The 13125-nt window shown below is 39.0% G+C and overlaps 1 protein-coding gene across 1 annotated transcript; it reads right to left on the bottom strand.

Moving 5' to 3' along the window:
- Nucleotides 1-917: 917 nt before the first annotated feature.
- On the bottom strand, nucleotides 918-8982 carry LOC103708291 (probable pyridoxal 5'-phosphate synthase subunit PDX2). Its single transcript, XM_008793136.4, has 7 exons — nucleotides 8607-8982; nucleotides 8374-8501; nucleotides 6604-6691; nucleotides 6433-6506; nucleotides 6129-6320; nucleotides 1350-1429; nucleotides 918-1265 (listed from the first exon to the last, which is right to left on the bottom strand). Exons 1-7 carry the CDS (start codon nucleotides 8656-8658, stop codon nucleotides 1139-1141), a joined length of 741 nt encoding a protein of 246 aa, XP_008791358.1. The 5' UTR covers nucleotides 8659-8982; the 3' UTR covers nucleotides 918-1138.
- Nucleotides 8983-13125: the final 4143 nt, after the last annotated feature.

The following is a 13125-nucleotide window of genomic DNA, read 5'->3' as shown; positions in this document are numbered from 1 at the left end:
GCACAACAAAAAGAAGCACTTTTTTGAGTGGAGATCACGAATTGACCCAGAAATCAAGTCGGACCTAAAATAACCGTAGACAAAAAATAGATAACAATAGGCTCCATCCCAACCTATCCATACTATTGCCACTCGAGATTGGAGTAGAAAAAATTCTATCAGCTAACATTTTTTCAAAAAGTTATGAAACTAAGAACCGATTCCATTTTCTATCACCAAGTAGTAATAAATTTTTAACCATAACACCTTGCAATAAATTAGAATCAACCTAAGCAAGCACCTTCCTAAAAGAATAGATGATAACCACGGATAATGAAGCACATCAATAGAGGCATCATTATCAATACACTATCTAATGTTAGCATAAACATTGAAGCATAAGAATATATCTTCTTCCATATTGGAGAGCCACTTGAAGCGGAAACTGAAAGCAACGTAGGGACCAAAGACCATACTTGACTCTCACTAACAAAATCCACAAGTTATCAAGCCAATGCAACTTTTTATTGCCATCGCGTACTCTAGCCGTTTCCTTCTCTCCGCGGCTCCTTCAAAATACGCAGACACAAAAACCACGCTCCAGCCTTTTGACCTCATCTTGGTGCTCTAAGTCTCTCCGCTAAAGGAGGCATAAGAGGCATGCCAGCATTAACCTCGCTGGAATGACAGCAGCAACCAAGGGTCGAGGGATCATGGCCTTCATTACAATGCTGGTTTCAGGAACAAAATAATGGTCTTCTCCAACACCAATAGTTGGCAAGATGGATCAGAAAAGCAGTTGAAGCAAAATTGCCCGGTCATCCAAAAGAGAAGAAGATGATGCACCTAGGTGCAGCAACGTCTTTTCATAATACTTTCTCTTTGTTAGATGCTTGATGTATGGACTGGGCTTCATACCCTCACACCATGAGTAATTATGGGCCCAAATCAATGATTGATGGACCTGTCTTCGACCAGCAACTCGCAGGCCGAGACAGAGTTATTCAAAGCAAAATTACCTCCAACTGTTAGATAATTATATAATCAATTAATAGACATATATCCATCCTTCGATAGGCAGGATTCTTGAAAAAGCTGCTAGAAAATAGCCAACTTTGCGTTAGGAACATTTTAAGCAACTACAGCTATAATATCAGCATCACTGAAATATGGGAAGATCACGAGGCCTTTTCCCTGGACGATCTTCTAAATACCACCCAGGTGCAGACATGCATTCGAGGCTCCTTTCACCCGTCTCTTTTCCCATGTTTAAAAAGAAACTGTGCCTGTGAAGAAAATGCTACATCTCAATATACTAACCAGAGAATAAACTAGCCACCTTATGCTGCAATTCAGTAGCTGCTACTTACCACCGAGAGTCAGAAGTCAACTCAGGGTGAAAAGCCGTTCCAAGCAAGTTCCCTTGCCTTACCGCAACGATCACTCTCTCCTGAGAAACAATTGTATCAGGTCAAGAAGTTGCACACAGATTACACAAATGAATTAGATTTAGCACATCACATGAATTCGTAATGAGGTTCCAAGATTTGACCAGTTCACAGAAGAAAATAAGAAATATAAAAATTAAATTTAGAGTTGTGTCATCTTTCTAAACCATCTGTTGCAGAATATTGAACAAAAGAAACAACTAACAGTAGAAATTTATTGTAACATAATTAACTAATGCTACAAAAATGTTATCGATTTCTTATCAGATAATATCAGATAAATATATTTTTGCCACTTTATCATCTATGAAAATGATTATGTCCCAATAATAATAGTTGCAAGATTACCAGAATTATTTCAGCTCATAGACCAACGCTGTGTTTCATCTCATCCTAGTTTTAGTAAGACGCTTTTAGATTTAAAAAGTTGATATGTTTAGTAGTTAAAAGGATAAAGTTCGAAAATGGAGAGCTGTAAGATGATAGAGGCAAAAAAATCATGAACTTAGAAAATTCTTCTCAAAGTAGAAATTCCATTTTTTTCCTTCCACATAATCAAAATCATGAAGACCCAATCCTCTCTTAATTTTCTTCCAAATAGACTAAGTGACTTTGATGACATAATAACCCTACAATTTTCCTTGTTCAGCTTTTGAAATGAACTCACAAACTTGGATAAATATTCTTCAGCTTTGTGCATTCATCAGTACATGCTCAAGGGAAAACTAAACGATATTGCAGATGATTAATTCTTATTCGACCCAAATGAACTCCCACTGAAGTCTAAATCCTATTCCCCCCTCTGTTTAGCATTCTACTCAGCACTGCTTGAAACAATATTTATACAAATAGTGATAATAGATCGCCTTCCATTAGACTACATGCTGGCTGACTATGAGCTGTAGGAGTTTAATTACTTAATATGGACAAGGAAAGAGAAGTTATGTAGCTTCTAGTACAATTTCTCCATTTATCCAAAAATCAATGACCCTAATAACTTGAACCAGAAAGTTCCAATTAACTCAATGATATGTTACTAGCATGTCTACTTTCAGCATCATGAATGCCCTAGTCTTTACCCTCTTCATAGCATAAAGCACTTCTCGTGTTGCAAAAACATTTTGCATAATGTATCTTCCAACTACGAAAGCTAAGCATTCAAAGTAGTCATTTTTATATTTTTTTTGAAATCATTCAAAGCATATTAATCTTATGACCTCCTTAAGCATTAGAGACTTCAAGTTAACAGTTACAGATTATTCTTGAGCCTTCATAGTTTAGAGACTATTCTTGAGCTGTAGAGTCAACAGCTTGGAATCCTTGAGCCTTGGTTAAATTATCTTGCAAATTACATTTCAAAAGGTCGCTATAAGTTATTCCCTTTAAAATTTTATCGGGTTTTTTGCATGTACCATTATAAATATCTGAAATTGCATACCCTCACAAATTTATTATTTGCATGTATACTCTTATCAATTATTTTCCTTTGCATGTCTACGATGTGTTCAACATGCCATTAACACCATGAAGAAAAGAGGAGTTTAAATATGAAATGAATGAAATACTCTTAACTCAATAAAGGTAGATATGCAATAAGAAATAATTTATAAGAGCATATATGCAATAGTAAATTTGCATGGGTATACACAATATGAAATATTTATAAAAATATACGTGCAATAAAACTTTTAATTAAATGCCGGTTAAACTAACATCATCAAACGGATTATGATATTGAGGGAAGATGTGAAATAAAAAATAATTTATAAGGGCACACACGCAACTAGCGAATTTATGAGGGTACACATGCAATTTCATAAGGGTACACATGCAAAAAACCAAATTTTATCTCCTGCCTTGCTGTTAAATGTCCGTCTTTGTTCTCCAACCAGTGAGTTCTATTCTTCGATGGACGATGTTCATGCGACATAGAAGATGTTTAGTGAGGCAACAACTGAAGACAAGATACCAAGTTCCAAAAGTTACCTAACAATGTTCAAAACTTGATTCCCATACAAGTTCACGGGTTAACAGCTGGAAATGACATAATTTAAATGTGCACAAATTTCTAAGCAAACAACATGAACACTATTAACAATTATTACACTCTATGATACCAAAAAGCAGTACATGTATGGCAAGGGATCAATGCTCCAAAGACCAACATAGGTAAATACATCACCCACTAATGCAGTACGAGGGTAAAATTGAATTTTTTACCTCTTGTCTAGGGTAGAGTATTCTTTTAAAATCAGGTGGTATCACAGCACAATAACAAGACACCAGCAATAAGGAAGAAGAAATGTCTATGGCCTTCGGAGAGAGATCTTTTTGAGGAATCTTTTTTTTTAATATCATCTAACGTTTTCGCAACAATTTGTGATCATATTTATGGATCCTCATTCACCTGCATTCCTACCTAGGGCCACCTCTGATGGTACTCAAAGTTTCTTCATATCCTTCCTCACAACCTCAATGTTAATTTAAGTCTTTCTCTCATTCTTGTACAACCTTCCACACAAACTAAAGTATCTCTTTTTATACAAGCCTTCTTAGAACTTTGTTGTACATGTTATACTATCATTAATTGATTTTCTATCATTTTTGTCTTAATTTGTGCAACTCTTACAACTCTTCTAATATATTCAATTTTAAATTTATCCTTCTTAGTTGTACCATATCTTAGCATTCTCATTTGTACCATTCTTAATTTGTTTTCATATGCTTTCTTTATTGCCCAACATTTTGATCATACAACATTACGAGCCTTGCTGTTATTCTATAAATTGTTTTCTCAAGTCTCAAGATATTCGTCTATCCTATAATATTCCAGATACACTTCTACAATTCATCTAACTAGCACTAACTCCATTATATATATCTTCATCTATTTCTCTGTTATTTTGTATAATAAGTCTTAAATAATAAAATCGGTCGCTCTGTTGTATCTCTTATCCATCAATCTTAATTGATATTACATCTCTATTCACATTCTCATTAAATTTGCATTTATATATTCTGACTTCATTCCCATTGATCGATACTATATCTTCTGCAAATAACATACACGATGGTATATTCTGCTGAATATTAAATATGAGTTCATCTATAACTAATACAAATAGATAAAGGCTTAGTGTTGTTCCATGATATAAGCTTATCATGAGAAAAATATTTGCTGTACTACAGTAATTCCTAACACATGCTAATGCCTCAACATACATGTCCTCGGCTATTTCAATATACCGCTTATGCGCATCCTTCTTAAAGACTATCAAATCACTTTTCTTGGCACCTTAACATAAGTTTTCTCTAAATTAATAAAGACCATTTATAAACTTTTCAATTTCTCTATATTTTTTTATCAATTCTCTATGTAAAAAGATAGCCTTCGTTGTTGATCTTTCAGACATCAATCCAAAAAATAGGTATCTCAAACAATTATTATTTTTCTTAATTTAATTACCCTTTCCCATAATTTCATAGAATGACTTATAAGGTTTATTCTCCAATAATTAGAACAGTTTTGTACATCACCTTTATTTTTATATATAGATAGTACAATAGTTCTCCAATTATTTAATATTTTCTTAACTTTTATAATTCACTAAATAAGTTAGCAAGCCAATTCAATCCAATATCTTCCATAATTTTCCAAACCTCAATAGATCTTTCATCTGGCCCTAATACCTAACTGTCTTGCATTCTTTTTAAAGTTCACTTTTATGAATTGTACAAATAAAACCTTGAGTTTTTCTTGATTGTACTTTTTTCATAAAGATTTCCTTAGTAGAATACTAATATCTTAGTATTCTCACTTTTGATGCATCTAACTTGATTGATATCTTTAATTTTCCTTTCTCTAGCTTTAGCTATTTTGTAAATTTCGTTCTCACCTTCTTTTGATCCCAATGTATCATATAAATTATCATATAATATGCATTTAGCCTTACTACTAGCCTTTTTGCATCTTGCTTAGCTTCCTTGTAAATTCCTCAACATCTTTTATTTTTTGCCAATGTTTAAAAATCTATTTTGTTTTAATTGCCTTATGTACCTTATTATTCCACCGCTAAGTTTCTTTAATATATATATATTGTTTTCCCTTTGCCTCTCCTAGAACATCTTTAGTTACCCTCTTAATATACTTTCCATTTCAGATTTTGCTCGGTTTTGTCCTTAAATTCCAATTTCCCTCCTTGAATAATTTATTCCTAAAAGCTCTTTAAATTCCACCATGTTATCTTTGGATATTCATTAATTTCTTTTCCTTTCTTCTTGCATTTAGTATAGATATCTAAAACTAGTAACTTGTCTTGTGTGGTTGAACTCTCTCCTGGTATCACCTTATGATCCTTACATATTGATCATGTTCCTTAAAGAAAAAGTAATCTATTTATGATAAATTTGATCTGCTATTAAAGGTTATTAAGGTCTCGTCTCTCTTTTAAAAATGTATTTACAGGTGCTAAATCACAAGCTGCACAGTTGCTAAATCATAAACTACTATAAATTCAATTAAATAGACCAAATAAGTGAAATCATTAAATAATACTTAACTGAAATAATAGTTTGGGACATATTCAAAAAAAAGTCATACAAAAAGGTAGAAGAAAATAAATAAGAATCTAGCATTTTTAACATTTAAACCTATAGCATCACTGCTGAGTGATTTATAGAAAGCAAGGTACGGACACAAACCTTCTTGCCTTCATCAGTAGGTACTATAGTCCTTACATCATCAGAAGGAACAGGACAATCAGCTAGTACTTCAACATCTGGTCCTGCTTCTAGGATGGCTGGGGCACGTATAAACACTCCACGGAAGCTATCAGGACCCCCTTCTTTCTCTGCAAGCTTAGGCACTGACAGTAGAGTTTCAAAGCTCTGAAGCTGCAAAGCAATAACAGTATGTAATCATTGAGCAGTTATAATCCTCATTCATTCTATCGAAATAGAAAAAGAGACAGCGAACCAATAAAATTCCCAGGTGGACATACTTTACCTGGCTGCCAAAGAAATTTCGATGGACAGTGCAGTCCAGCCCTCCAATAAGCTCTTGTCCTCCCAACTTCTGCCCTGAATAGCCAAAGTTGAGTCATTAGCTTAAAATTGTGCTATATTTTGATAATTATGTCCTTTTACTACAAAATAATGTATTTCATGGCTTACTCACCAACTGCCTTGTCTGCCAACAAAATGAGTCCAGCACAAGTCCCCCACACAGGCTTTCCAGTGCTTACAAACTCCCGCATTGCAGGAAACTGCAATTCGAATAAATTGATATCTCAAAAGTTAAACCATTTTCTTCGCCGAATTAAAGGAAAACAAACTTCAGCACCATAAGTGCCTTACAAACACCCACATATGAGAAATAAGATGGCATTAAGGAAGCAACTCTACAGGCCGAAAGAAAGAAAAGAAATCAGCCCATTTAATTGACCAAGCCTAAGGGACAAGAATATAATTAATAATTTTCTTTGTTAACATATCTGAACAAGCTTTTGGGAAGCTTGTGTACAAATGACATAGTTTTGGATGATGGTAAGGTCAGTGTCCAACACTAGTATAGAATGACTTTGTCCAGATTCTAAAAGGCAGGATTTACAACACAATTATAGGCAATATAGACATGCATGCATATAATGTTTTAAAAGACAGCTGCCTTGACCCCCAAGGAGGGGGCTGAGGACACAGTCCAATAAAGAATTTAAGATGTGTGTGTGTGTGCCCCTATGTTTTTGTGCAACCACATCTTCGTAAATGCGAACATAAATGTGAGTTGTTTGAGGATAGATCGTGCACATGAATATGCTTAATCTGAGTTTTTATTAGTGAAATACAAGTGTCAACATCCTTCTTGCAAGATAGCAATAGTTATGAGTCATATTAACAGTTTGACCAAAATAAATACAAAATTAATTTATCTAAACTTTAAGGCCATATGTATTGAAGTTATTTTAGCTGTGTTTCCTATATATGTTCTTCTATTCTTTTCTTTGGAGTAGTCAAGTGGGTTTAGAGGTAGTAAAGAATATACAAAGGATTTTTAAAACGTTGGCATCCCGGATGCCGGGCCTCTAATTGATTCCCCATTAGTTCATTCAGGAGAATCCAGCAATAACTAACACAACAAGGGTACCTCAACTAGTTGGAAAGATCAACATGGAAACATAATGGTTAATTGGAGGACTCCATAAAGACATCACTTTCCAGGCGCATATTCAGGAAATCAAAACTACAAAAGTCAATATAACGTGCGAGTAACAATTTCTAATGCAGTTGTACTTCCCTAATACATTATGTGATTGGGATGCTCACCAACAATAGCATATCAATAGACAGGAGGTTAAGAGGAAAGCAGAAAGTAAAAGGTTAAAACATCACTACATATGCCAAGGCACACATGTAGATGAAGAATGAAACAGAGATGAATGCAATGGAAACAATAAGCAAAGCAACTGCTTCCCACTTGCATATCAACTTCAAACACATCACGTTTCTAATGGATGATGTGAACTGGAACTACTTGTCTCTAGAACAGAATAGAAAGGTCAAGTTTCATGTCCATAACATATGTGATGGGATGTTGCAACCCCACGCTGCAGAAAAAGAAAAAGAAAAAGGGAAAATACAGGAACAGATTGATAAAGGGGAGCCTGTGAGTAAAACAGAGGCATATATCAACAAATGCAGCATGTTTCTTGTTTGCACATTAGTTTCAAGCAATAGAAAAGAATTTAGAAGGAGAAGACAAAATGAAAAAGTGTGCTAGATTAAAGAAACATATGCATAAAGGCATTTGAACAATAACCGACCAGTAACCTCCTCAAAACAAGTAAAGAGGGATTAAGGGGGGAAAAGCAGCCAAATTTTCTTGTTTTCTTTTTTGCTGAAAGAGGTTTATTGACACAAGGGAGATCGCAAGGGATAGAAAGCGACGGACCAGGTTGTGGCAATCGGCGAGCTTGGCCATGGTGGTGCTCTCGCCGCCAGGGATGATGAGGGCGTCCACGTTATTCAGCTGCTCCGGCTTCCTTATCTCCACTCCCTTGACCCCGATTCTCCTCAGCGCTGCCAGAGGATAGTTTTCTTAGCCACGGCAACATGAACACAAAAGAGAGAAAAAATTGACGAAGAGGAAGGAAAAGAAACATGAAGAGGAAAAGAGAGGCGGGCCTGTTATGTGTTCGTTAAAAGAACCCTGCAGTGCGAGGACGCCGACCGCCATAAGGCACCCGAGCCGATAGAGAGAAAACGAGAAGGAAAAGATGCAGGATGGAGCCCCAAGAAGACCCACCAACGCGATGCGATTTGAAGAGGAAGGGGAAGGAACGGCGGCGGCGCGAGGTAAGAAAGCCCCAACCGGAGCGTAGCCGCGCACAGCTAAGGCTGCAAATGGGTCGGGTCGACCCGTGACCCGACCCGACCCGAACGGACCCGAAGAGAATGAGCAAAACAGAAGGAAACCCAAACGCCGAGCTCTCAAGCTTTTGGTTTAACTTGGGACAGGTATAGCAGCAAGAAGGCCAGAGAAGCAGACCCAAGATGGTTTCTTTAATGAATGGGAGCTATCTCAGATATGTTCTTGTGCCAGAAGAAGAAGAAGACGAAGACAGGAGCTCCGCACAGCCGTGCTCTGCTTCAGAATCTCTTGGGCCCAGAAGAGAGAGAGAGAGAGAGAGAGAGAGAGAGAGGACCGCTGGTTTGAGTTGGAAAGAAGGTGGCTTGTCCAAGGACCAGAAATGATGCTCAGTAGGTGGCTTTAACGGCACTGAGTTGGTGGTAAATGGTAAGGGAAACAGAAAAAGAGAAACAAAATCAGGATAAAGGCTGCACAAAACCACCTAAAATCCAGCAAAAGCTGAGAGAAATGAGTTTGCTTTGTGATAACAAGCAAGAGAGTCTCTTCTTTTTTTTGTGTGCGGGTGGTGGTACTATTTGTCGTTTTTAAGTGAATTTATGGCGGGTTTTCAAGGCAGACAGGAAGGAGATATGGGTTTCCTCAGAGGGGAGCAGGGGGGCGCCAAGTTCCGTCCAATCAGTCATATAGATAAAAAATAGTGTGATATGAAGTTTGGCTTGCAGACCGACTTACTTAGGCCCTGTTTGGGGAGCTTTTGGAGGGCCAAAAAGTACTTTCTGGCCCTCCAAAAATACTTTTAGCTAAAAAATGGTGTTTGGTAAATTTTTTGAAAAGCTGTTTCAGCTTTTGCGGGAAGTTGAAAATAGCTTTTGGAAGGAAGCTCCAATTTGGAGCTTTCCGAAAATGCTGTTTTCAGCTTTTTCGGAAAGCTGTATTTTTGACCAAAATACCCCCATGTAAAAAAAAAATTCCTCCCCAAAAAAGGTTCCTCACCGCCTGTTCCTCTCCCAACCGACCCGCCCCCCTCCCCCCGGCCCTGTTCCTCTCCCAAACCACCTCCCAACCCACCCGCACCCCCACCCCCACCCCTCCCCCCCGCATCACCGCCGCCGCTGCCGCTGCTGTGCCTCCCTCTCCCCCGCCGCCGCACCCCGTCCCTCTCCCCCGCCGCCGCACCCCCTCCCTCTTCCCCGCCGCTGCAGTGCCCCGCCGCCGCACCCCCTCCCTCTCCCCCGCCGCCGCACCCCCTCCCTCTCCCCCGCCGCCGTAGGGCCGCACCCCCTCCGGCGCCGTCGACCACCGAGACTGCCGCCGGCCACGGCCCGGCCCCCACCCGCGGCCGCCGTGGCCTGGCCCCCTTCCGGTGCTGCCGGGTGCGCGGGAGGAGAAGAACGGAGAAGGGGGCAGAGGAAGGAAGGAGAAGAAGAGAAGAAAAAAAGAAAAGGAAATAAAATAAAAGAAAAGAAAAGAAAAGAAAAGAATAAATAAATAAATAAATAATGCATAAATAAATATTTATATAAATGAATGAATGAATGAATAAATAAATAAGATAATAAATAAATATATTTCAATGGATAAAATAATAAATAAATAAATGCATAAATAAAAATATATATACGAATGAACGTATAAATAAATAAATATAAAGAAAAATAATGAGTGAGTGGCAAATAATCTGATCCTTATGATATTGATAAGTACGGTGAATTTGTCGCCATTGCAAATAGTTAAGTAAAAAGATAATCTATTAAACAGATAAATAGTTATTTATTATTGTATTATACTATAAATATATTATTATATTACATTATATCATAATACATTAATATGTAATGTTAAATAATTTAATATTATGTTATATTATGAAAAATTAATTTATACTAATAATATATTATTTTATACCTTTATTATTGTATTATACTATACATATTATATTATATTACCTTATATCATAATACATTAATATGTTATTTTAAATAATTTAATATTATGTTATATTATGAGAAATTAATTAATACTAATAATTATATTACCATTATGCTATGCTATGCAATATCATATTACTATATTATGATAATAATATTTTATATTACAGTAATATTATACTATATCGTATATTATGTATTAATATATGTTATGTTTTATCATGCTCTATTGTATAATACTATGCAATGTCCTTTATGGTAATTTTGTCATATAAAAGTACTTTCTCAGTTTGTTTACCAAACATATGTTAAAGTGCCACACATATGTTAAAGTGCCACAGCACTTTAAAAATATAGTTACCAAACAACAAACAGCTTTTTATAACAGCTCTACTTCCAACAGCTCTACTTCCAACAGCTCTACTGTCAACAGCTCCCCCAAACAGGGCCTTAGTAAGTCATGAGCTATCTGTTCTGACTGGAGGTCAATTGCAAGTCTTTCAAGTCATGGGTCACTGGGCACGTCATAATTATGATATGATCAAATTAGATTTGCCCAAATTCTTTTCCAAAAGCACAAAAAGAAGTTGTAGCCCCCGGCTTAGATCCGGATCCGAATCGGATCCGACCCATCCGATCTTCAATCAGATCGTATCTGGATCCATAAAAAAAGCCTAGATTTGTGGTACGCCTTGGCTCATGATAGAAACTTGCTGAGAATAAAGTTTATGGCTTAAGATTAGAGAGGTCAGGCCTAACCCAGCCAAATGCCAACCAATGAGTCAATGAGAACCGCTTAAATGGGATGGCGCGGCAATTAGATAGACGCCAGCTAAGGACTGGGGAGGGAATGGGCAGATGGAGGAGGGAGAGGGTGAAGACGAGGCATACATTTTTAGAGCCGCCTTGTACTGGCGGCAGCAGCAATGGCATAGGTAGAACATGGGAAGTCTCCGATGCTTCAGGGCACTCAGGAGAAATAGGAAAATAAAAAATAAAAAATAATTCTACCAAAAGATTGGCTGCGTTGTTTTGTTTTTTTGGTCTTGTGAGAAAAGTAAGAACTCCCTTGGGAGTGCATATGGGGGAAGGCAAAACTAACCTGAATCTCCGCAGAATCTGGAGGGCTGGCAGAAGCCGTCCAAGCTCGCCCGGAGGAGATCGCCAGGCAGGAGCGGCTCAGTCGGTGACTCGGGAGCTTCAGGAGCAACTGGGGCGAAGGCGAGTCAACCCAGGCTGGGCACCGAGACAAGCTGCATGGAGGGCCAAGCCCACCGTGGTTGCCGGCTCGATGGGGTGGAGGAAGCCCAGTTGGGAACATCGAGGGCGGAGCTGGCTTTGGGCCTGCGCCTGTTGAAGAGGGGCAGACGCCCCTGGGCATTTGGTGGAGGGGAGGCGGAGGTGGCGCGGTGTTCGCAGCGGCACGAGGGCCCGAAGCCCTCCTCCTCCCTCTGGGACGGCGCTCGCACGGTCGTCCCTGGCCGGCGACGAGGGAGAGGGGGTAGCTCCGAGAATGGTGAGGAGCGGCCTGCCGCTAGGCCCTCCGGCGACAACGCCTCCTTCGGCGGCTGGGGAGGCGGCCCCACCACCGGTGAAGAAGGCCCCGGACAGAGTGGACGCTTCGGAGGAGATGAGCTGGGATAGGGGAGGCGACCATGCAGAAGGACAGGGGAAGATGAAGCAGGGGCAACTCGGACCGTCCTTGCCCAAATCGAGTAGGACGTCGCCGTGGCCCTCGGCGACGATGTCTCCTCTGGCGGCTGGGGAGGCGGCCCTCGCGCCGGCTAGCTCGGTCCCAGGGACTGTTTCTTCGGAGGACCCGAGTTGGGGGTGGGGGGGGGGGGGGGTGAGGGAGTGTAGTAGTCGGAGGGGAAGAAGTGGGCATGATGAAGTTGGGGCATTTGGGAAGCCTCGCGACGAAAGTGGAAGATGGCGGGGTTGGGGGTGGATCGAGGCCCGGCCTCGTTTATGGCGAAGGTTAGAGAGGCCGGGCTTAAGTGCTTAACCCAGCCAAACGCTAACCAATGAGGCATTGAGAACTGTGTAAATGGGATGGTGCTAGCAATTGGATAGACGCCAGCCAAGGATTGGGGAGGGAAAGGGCAAATAGAGGAGGGAGAAGGTGAAGACGAGGCATACATTTTTAGAGCCGCTATTAAAGGTTATTAAGCTTTCGTCTCTCTTTTAAAAATGTATTTACCCGTGCTAAATCATAACCTGCACAGCTGCTAAATCATAAACTACTATAAATTCAATTAAATAAACCAAATAAGTGAAATCATTAAATAATACTTAACTGAAATAACAGTTTGGGACACATTCAAAAAAATGTCATACAGAAAGGTAGAAGAAAATAAATAAGAATCTAGCATTTTTAACATTTAACCCTATAGCATCACTGCTG

This window comes from Phoenix dactylifera, chromosome 16 (genome assembly GCF_009389715.1).
Source record: "Phoenix dactylifera cultivar Barhee BC4 chromosome 16, palm_55x_up_171113_PBpolish2nd_filt_p, whole genome shotgun sequence".
Classification (NCBI taxonomy): domain Eukaryota; kingdom Viridiplantae; phylum Streptophyta; class Magnoliopsida; order Arecales; family Arecaceae; genus Phoenix; species Phoenix dactylifera.
The sequence above is the reverse complement of the archived record's forward strand: the minus strand, read 5'-3'. Positions and strand labels throughout refer to the sequence as shown.